The sequence below is a fragment of the Lygodium microphyllum genome, chromosome 8, assembly GCF_053477565.2.
Source record: "Lygodium microphyllum isolate KBCC chromosome 8, Lygodium_microphyllum_v1.1.10, whole genome shotgun sequence".
Taxonomy (NCBI): domain Eukaryota; kingdom Viridiplantae; phylum Streptophyta; class Polypodiopsida; order Schizaeales; family Lygodiaceae; genus Lygodium; species Lygodium microphyllum.
Window position 1 is genome coordinate 100958063 of NC_141142.1, and position 16821 is coordinate 100974883.

Here is a 16821-nt window from a genome sequence, read left to right on the forward strand (position 1 = left end):
ATGATATGAACCCATAAATTCATTAATCCATAGTGCAACACAATGCAATCATTATAAAGCAACATGCAAAGGTTGGGAACCCATCATGTATTATAATACCCATAGTGCATTGTAGAGAATAAATACATAGAAAACCATGATATGGTAGACCACTACTCGAATTATAAAGACTAGTCAAATTGATTAAGAAATATGTCAAACAATGACACTAGCATTTGCATTATAAGAAATGTATAGCAATGTACCATACAAACTAAATCTTGAAGAAGACATTATATCACCAAAGAATAGCATGCCTTAGCTATTCCTTTGCAACACTTCATATGATTTGATTAGTAACAATAATTTCAAGGGAATAAATTGGTTTATTGAAGCTAGTAAGAACGATTGTTTCAAACCTAGAAGATAAACACAATGCATTGCGAGTGGATAGAGAGGAGTTTGTTCCATTAAACTTGGGGATTAACATTATTGACTAGAAATTTTGAGTACCATATGCAAAAATAGACTATTGAACTTCATCCCTTGTTTTGATGCAACCCACACACACACAAAAAGAGCATGCATGCGCATATACATGAGAGAGAGAGAGAGAGAGAGAGAGAGAGAGAGAGAGAGATATCTATATATATATATATATATATATATATATATATATATATATATATATACAACGTATGTGCATTCTAATTCATGCATGTCCAAAATATAACTCAATCCATGGGTTGATGTGTTCGATTAATGATCTTAATACAATAAAGAAGAATATCCACTTTTCGTGTGGGGTAAACAATCTATGATTTGTTTTGCATCATATTTAAGCTGGAATTAATATTTCCTATGAGAAGGCAATAAGCATTTTTTCTTCATATGTGAAATAAAAATGCTTTGATTGAGCAACATTCTAGTCAAGATTTTGCCACGATGTATTTGTGCTTCATTAAACCAAAGAAATTGATTGACTCCTTTATTTTTTGAGCTTGTTTATCCAGGCCAACAGAAATAATGGCTACACATGGCCAACCGACTTGATGTAGAATTCACATTTGTGAACTTGCACTTGGTAGTTGGCTTTTGCTTCGTAAGACAAAGCTTCTTGCTCCTAGCTCAATAACCTTAGAGTCCATGTCAAGGCCTAATGTAAACAATACAATTTTAGATTTCCATAGATTAGACACCAAGTCTAAAGAAACTAAAAGAAATAACTTCAGCATAGTCCGCATATGTGAGGTAAAGTGGTTATAAAAGGCTTTGCACAAATAAAAATCAAGGCCTCTACATGTCAAGATATGCCCTTAGCAATAGTTCCATCTTAAAGTTATTGTTCATGCATGTCATAGTTGAGTAAAGTGGTTATAAAAATGCTTTGCAAGAATAAAAATCAAGGCCTCTACATGTCAAGTTATGCCCTTAACAATAGTTCCATCTTAAAGTTATTGCATGTCATAGTAGTAATGTAGTATGCATGTGAGAATTGTACAAAATGGCTATAAAGCATTAAGAATAAGCTTAAAGTACATGAGAGAGAGAGAGAGAGAGAGAGAGAGAGAGAGAGAGAGAGAGAGAGAGAGAGAGAGAGAGAGAGAGAGAGAGAGAGAGAGAGAGAGAGAGAGAGAGGGCTCACTTTTCTTTATTTAGAGGCTTGGTACAACATGATGATTACACATGAAAAAGATAATGCTATATGCTACCAAAAGTGACACCTTCAAAATAACATGATGTTTTGAGACACTAGACGATGGATTAGTGCAGAATACCATGTTGAAATACAAATAAAGTTAATATATAAGTCAGCAAGGAAAATGGACTTGTTTAAGAATCGAAGTAAATCTTCCTCTTTAGGAAACAAGTAGTGTGCATGAGTGATCATGAAGTAAAAGACAAATAGTAAGAAGATGCCCAATGGGATTACCTTATGACTAGTTCAATTCATGCAAAAAAGAGGATAAGATTAGAGTGGATTAGTATGGGTGATTAGCCTAGTGGAGATAAGTGGAATAGAAAGGATAAGGGGATAGGAGAGGCATTAGATTCAACTAAGTTAGACAAAGAAATTAGAGGCTTTGATTAGGATACATAGGAGGGGTCATTAATAGAGAGTAGCTATACACACAAGCCACAACTAGGTTGGTGTGATAATGATTGTGTTTTGTTTGGGCTCTGGAGCTCAAATCTTGGGTAAGCGAGTGAGGGGGGTTCATTAGCCAAGTGCAAGCATATGGCTAGAATGGGTGCTGGCCCTTAGGCCCAGTTGGGTGATGGGTGATATCCCAACATCAAAAATCAATACATAGGTAAAGAAGGAAAGAGGAGGAAAGGAGATGTATTACATTGGATAGCTTAGATTAGATGAGATTAGAGTAAAAAGGGTTGGGTTAGTTGCTAAGGGGAGATAGAAGGTAGGCCAAGCTTACCTTGGAGGGAGAAGGGAGAAGCAAAGAGGTGGTAGGCCTCGGGGTCCGGCCCAGAAGGGAGGGGTCGGCCTTCTTTGGAGAGGGAGGCGAGGGCGGCCCTGATCAGCTCCCTCACCGAGGCCTGCCCTCTCATCACCAGCCGGACCTCCCAGATGCTCCCCATCAGGCTCACTGACACCAGCATCCTGCTACCGGCCCCTGATCCTTCGTCTCCGCCGCTGCTGCTTAATAGCTTGTTGCTTCTCACCTGCAGTATTATGAGTAGCCATTAATTAATCCACAAGTATTATGCGAAGAGCCTGCAAATTAGCTTCTAATCTAATTCTCTGCCGATAATCAGTATCCTGCATTACAGAGTGCACTTATGCCCTTATAGCACTCGTCTCATGAGGATTCATTGCTATTGCAGGCATTATCACAAGAAAATTTGGACGAATTCCCCCGACAATTCCCACGGATATCATCGCAATTGGATTCAAATATCATCGCAATGTGGGTTGTGAATTATGCCAATATTATGAGCTTCTGTCGGGTAGGAAACCCAAGGCTAGCACCTGCAAACCCAAACCTAGCTAGTCCCCAACCACACCTAGCTAAATATGCAGTACCTCAGAGCAGAAGTCCATGATACTGAAGAAAAACTTGGGAAACTGTCGAAAACTTCTTATGTACAGTCGACCAATATGATCAGTTACCTGAGAAGCGCTCAAGAGCTGCGAGAGAGCTGATGGTCTGGCCATGGCTGGGGATCAGATCAGAGATACGATGATGAGAAGCAATGCCTACATGATTGAGAGAGAGAGAGAGAGAGAGAGAGAGAGAGAGGGGATGTGTGTGTGTGTTGTGTGTGAGTGGGAGGAGCTTTCTCAGTGAATTGCCTCATAAACTGGTCGCATGCCCAATTTTTTAGCGCAAAAGCGAACAGTCGTATCAAAATGAAAAGGCTTACTGGTGCAGGTCGCTACTTAGCAGCAGGAAGAGAGAACGTGAGTTACTTTTCAGGTTAATCGAAGGCCCGGCCGATAGCGACCACGACAGTGCGATTAAGGGAGCTTGTGGTTGAAACTTGAGAGAGAGAGAGAGAGAGAGAGAGAGAGAGAGAGAGAGAGCCACCCCTCGTGCTCCTACCACCTTTCCATGCTCTACTCTCAATAGCTTTTGTAGCTCAAAGACAAAAGCCTGCCCTTCCCCTAACCCACTCCCAATAATTCAAGGGCCCTCAGTCCCCCCAAGTCGCTCTTCCCCATCACTTGACTCAATGTCCCATTTTACAAACCTAACCCCCCCCCCCCCCCCCCCCCCCACCCAATCAAGAAAACACACACTCCCTACACTCATTCAATTGATCAAATCACCAAAAGATTCAGTGCGACTCATCTCACTAGCCATCTCATTCAAGCAGAAAAAACCATATGATTCAACACGGAGTACATCTCATCACTCAAAACGTGTTGAACAACTATATTCATAATTTCACCGTCATTGGTGCTGAGACATCTATTTTAGCTATTATCCCACTCAAAATGAACCTTTTTATTTCACATGCCAAAGATCCATTCTACAAGTTTCTATGAACTCCAAGAGATCCCCACTCATGTGTTCTCCTCATTAACAATGTCCATGCAAGCATAATAGATTCCTGACAAAGGAGATTCAATTCAATTGGATATTCACATTCCTTCGAAGATTCCATTGCTTACATATTCAGGCCTCAAAATATATTGATGGGACAGATATTACACCTAGAATTATTTTGTTTAACCCAAATATTCTTCTAACTTTGAAATTTCATGTAGTTTCTTAAGTCATGCCTCAAAAGAAGGTAGTTAGTGTTGTCTTATACATAACATAATAGATGAAGCATACATTACCCAAATTTGGGTTAATCATAAAGTAGCCATTAATTATGACATCTGAGGGAATGGCTCTTAGTAGCACGTTGGCCATGGTAAATAGGCTAATTACTAGCATAACACTAGTAGTCCACAATTCTTTTGGCATGTTATGTGTGACAATGGAGATATTAGGTTGCCATTTGTGAGTTGATGTCTATCAAATGGTAGTGTGGTTCACGAGATTGGATGGTAGTTGTGATGTCGAGGTGTAAGTAACCAAACCATTTGTTTCATCATCACCAATTTTGGTTTATACTTCAATAGTCATCTAAAGGTCTAACGAAATTTCTATTGGCACGGTCATGCCACTTTTTAAAGTTGAATCTTGACTTCAAACTAGACACTTCTACATGCTATGTACAAACATGCAAATTACATTTTTGCATGCATAAAGTTTTCTACATATGAAGGAGACACCTAATTGATTTAGTATAGATATCACTCGGAATTCATAATGTATGTCACCAATTCAACAATGCCAAGTTATCACCAAAGCCTACTAACATAGGAGAAGAGGTTAGGTTCAAAGGCTTAATAAACAAGAAAACTAATTAGTAGAGACATAAAATCAATGGTAATCGATAGCAATCATAGACGAAAGCACTAAGGCTATAAAATGGCAATCATAAAATTGCAATCCCAATGAGGTTTCCTACTATCTACTAAGATTCCAAGTAATAGGACTCAATCCATTTAGAGTACATGTGAGATAGTAGAACATACATTAAGGCTCCTTTCAAATTTTCTCCATGAGGTTAAGTTTGATGATATTTAATTTGCTTGAACAATAGAGAGGCAATCTATGAGGAATATGTGTGTGTGTCTCCATCCAAGTGAGTAGGTGAGCATATACAATGTTCTAGATACTAGTAGTTCTCTTTGTTATATATATATATATATATATATATATTTATAATGCATGTAATAGTTATTTTTGTATATGTGTGGATTCATTAATGTGTATAGTAGTTCCTCCTCTACATGTGTATATTTATGCATGTACATGTACATCCTACATAGTAGTAATGGTATTTTTTGTGTGTAGACATATTTATCTACCTACATAAATCCAATTATGTGTATAGTAGTATATATATATATTCTAGACATTAATACTACTTTTGATGTATAAACATATCCATGTGCATGTGTTGTATATATGCATATCGTTATAAAGCTTGAAGATGTTTACATGATAGGTATATGCAATCAAACATATTAACATGCAATGTATTTACACATAAATGTAGAGAGAGAGAGAGAGAGAGAGAGAGAGAGAGAGAGAGAGAGAGAGAGAGAGAGAGAGAGAGAGAGTGTGTGTGTGTGTGTGTGTGTGTGTGTGTGTGTTATTAAGTACTACATATACCTAAGGTATAAAAGAAACTCACCAAACTATGTTTGTCGATGTGAGTGTTGAAAAGCATAATAAGACGATTGAGATAGTACCTATTATAGAGTTTGTAAAGGAGAAGAAATTGTATGGACTTTATATAAAAAAGAAAATTATGTGTGTATGTGTATGAGAGAGAGTGTGTGAGTGTATATATATATGTGCACACACACACACACACACACACACACACACAAGTGCGCAAGGTCAGCATTACCTAGCTTGTTATTGCAAAGTTTTCACATTCAATCGTGGGTCAATTGTTGGTCTAAGTGTGACATGTATTGAATTGAATATACACCCCAGGGCGTTCACATCAAAATGTGTGCATGTAGCATGTGGTTTGCAGAGAAGGGTCTTGTTGAATGCATGTTATAGATGGGATTTCATTGTAGAAGATCCCCAATGTATATACATGCCTTTAAGATTCCATGGTGTGTAGATAACAAAAACTTGTGATTTTCCCTATATATTTACTTTTGAAATCATGAAAGATCCTAGAACATGGTGCTTAGTGGGAGGACTTAACATCACACTAGTTAATAGATTACACTTTATATTTGGACTATTTGGTGGTCTTATACTTGAGTGTTTGTTGTTCTATCCTAACATTCTAGTGAAGTGGCTTCCAAATCATTTTGTTAATTCAAATCTTACTTATTTTTTAGTTGCATGCTAGAGGTGATGATAAAACACTTTGAAGAATTTAATATTTAAATATATAAATAATAATATTTTGGACTATTTAGTGGTTTTGTATTTGAGTGTTTGTAGTGTTGTCGTAATATTCTTGTGAATTGGTATTACGCAAGAATACTGCAAAAATAGAAATTTATGTAGTTCAAAGAAACTCCTCATTTCAAGAGTGTTAAAGTTCAAAGTCGTGTTTTAAAAAAGCTACAAAAGGACGCTCACAAGAAATATTTATGGTTTAGAATTCGTATTCACAAAAGATCAATCAACTTTAGCCATTTCTCTTCAACTTTATACAATAAGGGGATCTTCTTTAACATTAATGTTGAATGTGTAACTACAATAGCCACATGTTATACTAATATTTTCATTCTTAATGGTATTGGCATAAAGACTATAATATCTACACAATATCTTGATTTGTTAGAAACATGCATATGCTTTATTTTCTTCCAGATTCAAATGAGCTTGTAAGACTTGAAGAAGGCATAGAGCTCCAATTCTCAATGGAAAAGTCATTAAGGGAAAAAGTCAATGTTAGTCATTGCCTAGTCTTAAGAGGCAATCAATAAAATGATTGTTTCAATATAGGAAGAAGATTATCTCAATATTTGCTAACGGTATCTCAATATTGGTACACTGTTATTCAAAGGGATAGTAGGTATAGACATGATGAGAACCACCATGAAAAGGAGCCAAATATACCAATTTCAAGTACAATAAATCATTAAAAGCTAGGGTCGGTGTTTTAAATTTAAGTAAGCCCTTAAGTGGGGCATCTTAAAGTTTTCCAGCTCCTTAACTTCACATAATCTTCAAATCTAATTTAAAGTACAAAATATAGATTTTTAAAAAGGTGGCAAATATAAATATTTACAAAAATCATTAACGAAAGTATCTTTTAAGGTTTTAGTCCACCTTCAATATAAATAAGAACCCAATGTCAACTCATAGATTGATAAAGTTAATGTATATATATTACTTAAACTCGTAACAAAAGTTTAAAAAAGTAGCCTATTAAGCATGCAACTCAATCATTGCAAGAAATGGAATGGGATTAAAGCAACTACATCATGATGGATTTGTTCTAGAATTAGACTTGCTCAAGATGGATATCAAGTTCGTATCTCTAAACATGCTCTTTAAATAAGCATATGCAATATTGAAAACCCATAAAATATATAATGTAATAGAGCTTGATATAATGTTTAACTCTATACATTAATTAGAGCACATGGACCTTTACCATTTTACCTTTTATCAATCAACTAAAACTTTGAAATTCTCAAGGTTTGCTTAGTTGCTTTTGAAGTGAATAGAGATATTAACCTAACTATTTCAAATAACCACACTAAGCATGCCAAAGCAAATTATTTTCTATTGATGAGGTATTGTAGTGAAATTGCTCTTCTTTGTTGTAATGACTTGCAAAGGTGAAATGGGCAACCCAAGCTCACTAGTGAAATAGGAAAGATATCATGAAATGCAAACAAGAATGGAATATAGAAAAAAAGCTTCAATTTGGTGTAACTAATTCAAAGCTAGAGCATGTTCTATGTGGCCATAAATACAATGGAGGAATTTCTCGTGTGAAGGAACACCTTTCAATAAACTAAGGAAGGTATTGCCTTGTGATAACCCTCCACCTACTGCAAAAGTAATGTTCTTGAATTTTTGGAGCAAGCATTAACATGACATTGCACCAAACAAAAGATCTCACATTGAGTTGCAAGATGCATTAGTTCACACATGCAAAGTCAATGAAGCGCTTCAAAGTATTCAAGAATCACATCCTCATTAAGATGTGTGGGCTTTATTCAAAGCAACTTCTTTTGGGAGAAAATTAAAAATATCATTAATGTAATAAAGTTGTTTTTGTGTCTCCTTTTGCTTGTGGATGCAAAGAACTTCTCATTGTTGGAGAATTCATGATGCGAGAATACAAAAACTTAGCTTGTTTAGTTCTTATGAGAAGTAACAAATAGTAAAAATAGTGAATGTGTATTAGAAGCACCAGGAAGTGCATGCCATGAGGAGGATGAGGATCTCATCTTGATGAATTATATGTACTATACTTGGAGTAAGTGTAACATTTGGATCCATGTCAATGTGGGTGTCCACTTGTGCTTGTAATACATGGTCAAATATGTAAGCAAGTTTATTGCAAAGAACTAAAATGCCTACCAAAAAATATATGTTAATATGTTCCTTCATCTTTACATGAAGCCAAAAAATACAATTAAAAGAAAAGTACTATAGAGCTCTACACAAAATACTATGAACCATAGAAATGCTATAGAGCTCTGTAGAGACACACACGGCTAAAACACAATAGTTGCACTGATAAATGCACATATAAATGCAATCTAAAATATAATAGTACTTTGTGCTATAATAAGTGAGTTGGGAAAGTCTTGTGTAAATAGACTTTAGGAGAGAACATAAAATATTTGGAGTAGGAGAACATGCCCATATTAAAAGGGAATATATTTTTTAAATGCTTGAGTATGTTGATTCCAGCATTGTTCATGTCACTCCAATGAGAGCACATTAATGAACTTCTCTCCAACTCAAGATTGCATGTCTCTCAGGGTTTTGTTTTATAAGTTCAATTTGAGTTAGATCGGCAAAAAACAAAAGCCAAAATCTGAGTCAAGAGGTGGAGCATGTGAAGTGTCTTCTCAAGTAGAAATTTGACATGCAAGATTTGGGAGAGCTTAAGCACTTTCTTGGCATTGAGGTGATACAAACTTCTAAGGGGATATGTCTCTCACAAAGATAGTATAACTTGGATATCCTGATAAATTATAGTATGGGTGATGTAATCTAATCTCAGTGCCATTGGATTAGAATGTGAAACTAAGTGCTAATGTGGGTGAGATATTGGAGGGTCCCACAATGTACAGAAAGATGGTGGGAAGTCTAATCTTCATTAATATTGCTAGGCCAGATTATTGTAACTACTGAGCTAGCTTAGAGAGATAGTTCATGTAGGTGTCTCATAAGCCTCATTTGGATAGTGTGAGATGTACCTTATGGTACCTAAAGGCTACTTTGGATTATGGTATCTTTTATGAGACTAACTCGATAGTGCAATTATGTGGTTATACTGATGCAAATTGGACATGCAATGTGTCATATTTCTACTTTTGTATATTATGTATATTGTACTATCTCTTATTCTTGGCAGACTTGTATAGTGAAGAAGAAGAAGAAGAAGAAGAAAGACTGGGGTTTTCAGCTTCCTATCTTGACTGCATTTTCTCTGCATATTTTGTGTCTTGCAAGAGCTCAAGCTCTCTCTCTCTCTCTCTCTCTCTCTCTCTCTCTCTCTCTCTCTCTCTCCTCCTCATCTTTTCAATCAATGGGGTGATCAACTACTCTCTTAGAAGATAATGCTATAGGCACCTAGAATGAATCCATGTGCTCCTTAAGAAGAGCCTTCAATGTTGAATTGTTTACTGATTCTTTGAGCTAATTTGTTACCTCTTCATTTCGGTGCAATAAAAATATTTGTGAGCGCTTTTTGAACTTCTTCTTGAGCTGCTTTGTAGTGATAAGTTGAAAATCAGATTTACTATATATCCCTTGTGGGTGAATATAATGTCCATCATTGAGAAACTCCATATAAAACTATGAGAAATCCATACTAATCTTACCCAATGCCATTAGTCAAGCATACTTTCAGGACCAAAATATGGGTCCAATATTGAGTCTAAGGCTCTAGCCAAGCCTCTATGCTCAACCGAAACACCCCACGGCTTCGCAGCGAGGAGTGTCTGGAGGCTAAACACACAGATCTAACTTAGACATGCTTTGGTATTGTTCATAGTCCAACAAATCCCTTCCTGACTCCAAGAAATTGGAGTTTCCAAACAGATTAGTGACTAGCACCTCGTATCACATACACAGGGAGCAACCCCTAGCTGATTGATGTGGCCACACTATGGACAACTCTCCAACACCCCATGGATTAGCCCTAGGATGCACCGTTTCAACATAAAGTACATGCAAAGCATAGTCCTCTCTTTATATTCATTCCAAGAGATAATTCAATCCTTACCAAAATAGGCCCCAAAGGAAATTAATGTACTATTCTATAGCATGGGAATCCTTATGCTCTCAACACGGGTCAATAATTGTAACAATTAAGTGCAATGCTTCCAAGATTTGTTTTTTTTAAATACCATGTATATGTAATGCAATGCAAAAGTGAATGCCCTTAAGTGCACAAACATGTAGACTTATAGATCAAACATTGTGGATTGTGCGCAAGCAATTCTTTTCTTTCATGATTTCACCCTAACGCGATGCACTGTTACTAAGACATCACCGAAGTAATTCATGCTATTGCCCTTCTTTAAAGACTTAAAACAAACAAACCCTCTATGCCAAGTTATGCATAAAATCGAATTTCAATGGATTCTTAACTCCTCACTCACAACCCTTTCCCCCTATCGTTTATGGTTTTGCATTCGTTGGTAGGTGTAAATAGTATTTTTCATGTGTTTTTCATATATAAAAAGAGATAAATATGCACTATAATATCAAAAAGGGGGATAAACTAAGGCTAAACCTCATGCCTAGCTTGACCATACATTCACGGGCACATTCATAATTTTTTGTACTTTTTTCAAGTATAAAATCCATTTTTTCTATTTTTCTTGATTTTTTATAATTTATTATTGGTTTTTCTTATTTTCAGACATGTAGAGCTCGCATGAACCAAGATACAATAGTATACTCCATATGACCCCATACAAACACCAAAAGCACCATGAAAATGCATAAAACCCTCAATTTCTCCAAAATCATGCAATTTTTGCATTGCGAGTTTTCTTGATTTTTGTTTCAATTATGCAAATAGCAAGAACTAATTGAGAATTCTACTTTTTCCAGGCACTAGAAATCATATTTAAACATTCTAGACCATTTTTCATAATATGCGTGAAATATTCATAATAAAACAGGGAAATCGAGCATTTATGCCTTTAATTTAATATGAATCCACACATGTTTCAAAGTCGAGAAGCCTCTAACACTCTCCCATGGCCATTGATGCATCCCCAACTTTTGATTTACACTTCATAACACTTCAGCATCATCACACACCTAAAATCTATCACTTCAGCAGCCTTCCCCTCTCTCACATAGATTGAGCCATGGGAACAAGGTGTTGAGAGGAGAGAGAAAGAGGAGAGAGAAATATTAAAATCAGAGATTTTCATTCCTCATATCATATTACGTGTGCATACAATCAGATTGAAGCCTTCTTCAATGCGTAGATTGGGATATGCCTTCCATCTTTGATGATCTTGCCCGAATCGAAAAGCCACATTTGACAAATCGAAAGGGGCATCAAAAAATTGCACCCCCCCCAATGCTGAAAAAACGTTTTTTGTTTAAGCCCCTAGCTTAATCATTAACCTTGGAAGTTAATCGGTTCAGTTTTTACATGTTCACACTATCAAAAAGTGGTTCTAGCCTAGACAGAGGGCCAAATGAGCTTGGAATCATGAATGGACTAGATGGATGGCTTCATGGAATCAAAATCTATAAAGTAGGCCTCCATCATACACTTTTTGGCTCCCAAATCCAATAGCTACTTTATAATGCCAAACCTTGTGGGGATTAAATGGGGGGTCAAACTACCTCCAATTGATGAATAAAGACTTGCATTGGGTTCCTAGCGTCAAAATGCATCTAGGAAAATTCCAGCTCCTTGATTCACAATTGTTTCATTTTCCATAAAAAATTTCTCATTTACGCCTCCCGATGTCTTTTTTCACTTTAAATCGACTTCAAAAATTCACTCTCACACACTTAAGTATCAAATCTATGGGCCCCATTTTTAAAGCAATCAAGTTCACTATTGCTTCATAATTTTTAACCAATTGTATGTGAACTTGTGAACACATTTCTTCTTTGCCATTGGCTGCTTGTGCCTTAATTGGTTGTTATAAACTTGTGGGAAGACATCTCAACTTGTCAATAGCTAACTTATTGACAAAACTATGGATATTGCCACTATCCATCAAAATGAAAACATTTTTCCCATGGATGATACCCTACATATGAAACGTATCAGGGCTCCTTGAACTTGTCCACACGTCTATAGAAATAAAAAAAAGTACATGGAAATACTTTTTGTAAGTCAATCCCAGCCGAATCAAATGATACATTTCCACTTGGGTCAAAAGGAAATCCATCTCATGGATCATAAAATCATTTTTAGCATATCCTACAACACTTGGATCCTCAACTTCTTCTTCTACATCCTCAAGCACAATCATGTTATAGTTCTTTTTTGTTGCATTCTTGAAAGCATTCAATGGGACCATGATTTTAAATGCACCAATGAAGAGGTATTAGTCAATGCCCATTGTCATTGAGCAATCACATTATGCAACAATCATGCTTCTAGTTCTACTTGCATTCAATGGGACCATGATTTTAAATGCACCAATGAAGAGGTATTAGTCAATGCCCATCGTCATTGAGCAATCACTGTATGCAACAATCATGCTTTTAGTTCTACTTGCCTATGACCTTTTGCAAGATGACCCAATGCATGGCATTGATACCACTTTCCCTTTTGATACAAGTAGCTAAAGATTGGCCTTGACCCTCTATGTAGAGCGTGATGTGCATAACTTCAAGTATTTTTATGAAATATATGGCCTACATTGATAGAAAGTGCTCGAAGAAAGCTTCATTTGAAGCCATAGCATGTCTGATATAGATCAGCTAATCACAAGTTATTACAAATTTAGTGTAGCAAGGTCTATAGTGGACAACATTGTGTCTACATCAAGGAGGAGCTCTTACTTAAAGAATATGGATCTATGATTGTATTTTTAAATGCTTTCTAATTGATTACATACTCTTAATTGATTTTCACCCCTATATTTGTACTTATTTTAGTGAATTCTTAAAGGTTAGACTAACTTTTATTCAATCTACATAGAGTACTCTGCCCCTTTCCACCACTTGGAAATATATTGTACTAGTTCCCAACTTTGTTTTTGAGGACAAAGACATCCAAGTGGGAATGGGATGTAAGGAAATAAATTTGGAGCATATTTGAATAAAAACTTAGTGTTACATTGACCTAAATATAAAAGAAATGAAGGACACTTGTACATACACCATTTTGAATAATACAACTTGTCCTTTCACCTTCTTAAGCTTCTCACTTGTCCTTTCATGGCTATCGGGCATCTCTCTCTCTTCTTCTTGTTTTACTCTCTTTATTTCTAGTCTTACTATTTTCTCACCCAATACTTCTCTCTCCTTTATACTCTCTTTCACTGTCTTCTACAGCCCTCTCTCATCTCAGATCCCTTCAATCTCTAATTAGGAATCTCATAATTCTCTATTGTTTAGATGTTTGAGTCTTGCATTATGATTTATAACTTTATAAAGGCATATTCTTGTGTTTTTTTGTACTTGTATTATTCAAACTTATACTTTCATTTGCTATTATATTATGAGAATATCATTATACTATCTTCCAACTTTCAAGTACTTCATAGTATATTTCTTGTGTTATGAATTTATGTGTTATATCACAATCATTCATGCTTGGGGTTATATAGAAGCTCCAACAATAATCCAAGACTCACATGATTATAAACATGGAAAATGGGGATCTAGCCCAGACCCTACAATTTTTTTCTTTCTATGCACATATTCCTATAAGTTTGGTATAGTTTGTCGCAACTATCAATATATACATTGGCATAATTTTTTGCAATTATCAAATTTTCGTTAGAATAAGCACCAGAATCATCATTGACATACAAGTGTCTTCTAGTGGATGTGCTCTCATGAAAGAATCTTACCTCAAGTTAACTATTGAGAGATGGATTCAACCCTTGGTGAAAATGTGTTGCCACTTACTGAGTCATGGTCATGTGGGATACATATTTTTGCAGTGTAACAAAGTGGAATAGTATGCTCCCAAAGTTAATCCTTGTTGCTTCAAACTAAAAAACTCATTCATCTTCAGAGTTTGGTATGAAGGAGATAAGTATCTACTTTGGATTGTTGTCTTTATGTAATCCCAAGTCTCAAAGATCTCTAAGACTTCCTTATCATTGCACCATTACTTCCACCAAAGGCATGCCTCATCAATGAGCCTAAGGTGTGCAATCATTACATGATTGATTGCACTAGTCCTTATTACAGTAGTAGAGAAGTAATCTTCCATTGGTTCAATCCAAGTTTTTGCATTAATCTCTACCTTTGTTCCTTCTCCATTGAATTTAAGAGGCTTGACTTATTTAAGAACACCATATTAGCGAATTTGGAAATTTTCCAAATCCCAATTTTAAATAAGTGATAAATATTTAACCACATGGCTAAATCTTGATCCATAGTTGAAAGTGGGATTTTGGAAGGTAGCTTATTTAGGGTAGACTCCACCTTTCCGTAAGACAATAAGATTTGACTATGTGATCAAATAATAAAGGTATTGGGGGTTTCCAAAGGGCATGGAAATTTCAAAATTCCCTAATATAGTGTTTCATAAGGAAATTTATGTCCTTTTCTTCTATTAGACTAGCAATAGAGGTGGTGACACCTAGAAGAAGTTGAAGCTCTATTAGCCATTATCATAATAGAATGTTGGATTATTCATCTAACTGATTTAATTTTATCACAAATTTTCTGGTATTAAGAGACCTCATAATAAGATTCTCTTTGTGTTAAAAACATATATATATCCATAGCATTTGTCATGTTTTGGATAATTAATAGAATTCGCCCCAAGATTCGTTTAGATAGTGTATTTGATCTATTTGAACATAAATTATATGCTAAGAACTTCTTATAAATAATAATAATTCCATTCAATCCATTTGGCAAGGTCTTTACTAAAAGAGAAAGCTAAGCATGTGTGTGTGTGTGTAACCCCCCCCCCCCCCCCCCCCCCCCTTTATGCTATAGCCTATATAACAAGTGTCTATATGGAAGATCACATAGGTTTAAGAAGTTTTACATATGGGCATCCTTGATATGGGGGAGCTTTGTGATATAACCCAACTTTCTCTTGATTTACACATTGGTTTCTTATTATCTCCCTTAGCTCTCCAATTTCTGATTTTAATCCTTCCAAATCCAAAAAAATTATAAGATTCCTATAACCCTTGACACTCATAGAATGAAAATATGGTTAATTTTGACAAAATCTTATCTTGCACTTGGCCTTCTAGTTGTCTATAGGGTTGATTACTATTTTTCCATTATTTTGGATTCAAAATTCCCGTAGTAAATTTTCCAACACCTCACATAAGTATGATCATTTTCCTTATGGTTATACTAAAAATAATTCCATTATTTTATTGATGGATATTTTTTTAATGTTTACTTAAATCTTATTTCAATCGAAATAAATTTTTATTGATGTTACATATAAATCCTTGTTCATGTTTTCTAGTGATATATCAAGGCCATAATAAAATTGGATATTCTAATAAAATTTATTCTTTAAAAATCAATTGATGACTATTGTTAACCCCAGTTTGAGACGAGAAAAAGAAGTCCAAGAAAACTCCAAATGCAGACACAAAGGAAGAATCAGGAAGGGAAATGGTCAAAAGTACAAGGGCGGCCTCAAAAGCTAAGTCAAAGGCAAAAACGTATTTTTAAATGCAAGGAACCCATAAAAATTTTCTAAAAATTTGCTAGGTCCCCCTCATGTACAAATCGTAAAGGGTAGATGGGCGTAGGTAAAGAGAAAGGGAAACTAGAAGGGAATGGGAAAACAGGACCTTGCCACAATGGCCGGTCATGTAAAAAAGGGGATGGGCACCCAAAGGGATAATGGTTTTGTATATAAACTCAAAAAGTGAATGAGAAGCTCATTCTTTGGTGTGTGGCAAAGTGGACTCATCTTCTTCTCTCCTTCTTGCTTGGTTGCGTGTACTTGAGAGAGGGAGTGTGTGCGAGGGTGAGGGATCAAGGAGAAGAAGCTCTCCAACATCTCCTCTCTTCTTCTCTTCTCTTCTCTTCTCTTGTCTCGCATGCGGTTATGGAGGATGGAGCTTGAAGGTGGAGGCTTGAGGTTGCTTGAGCTTACATCAAGAATCGTGGAGCTACCGGTGTGCATGAAGGAGAAGGGTACTCAATCAAGCATTGATGTAAGCTCACTACACTTGTAGAGAGGGATAGTGCATCGGCTATGTGCGAGGTAGCCATAAGTCCTCAACTTGAAACGCTTGAACGATAACAGTCCGTGGGTCTTGGCAGTAGAGTGTGAGCTCCCAACATTTTGGTTCCATTTTCGGGACCAACAAATTTGAGCCTTGAGTGCTTGCATGCTTCGAATCAAGCATCCAAGTAGGGTTTCACCCTTGAACTGGTGCTTGGTATAGGTAGGAGATTTAGATGCTTTGATCTTCGAAATAGGTAAGTATTTGGAGTTTTT

The 16821-nt window shown here is 36.0% G+C and overlaps 1 protein-coding gene across 1 annotated transcript; it reads right to left on the bottom strand.

The window, feature by feature from the left end:
* Nucleotides 1-709: 709 nt before the first annotated feature.
* LOC148032664 (uncharacterized protein At4g22758-like) lies at nt 710-3388 on the bottom strand. Its single transcript, XM_087683284.1, has 3 exons — nt 3110-3388; nt 2415-2661; nt 710-1135 (listed from the first exon to the last, which is right to left on the bottom strand). Exons 1-3 carry the CDS (start codon nt 3152-3154, stop codon nt 1041-1043), a joined length of 387 nt encoding a protein of 128 aa, XP_087539410.1. The 5' UTR covers nt 3155-3388; the 3' UTR covers nt 710-1040.
* Nucleotides 3389-16821: the final 13433 nt, after the last annotated feature.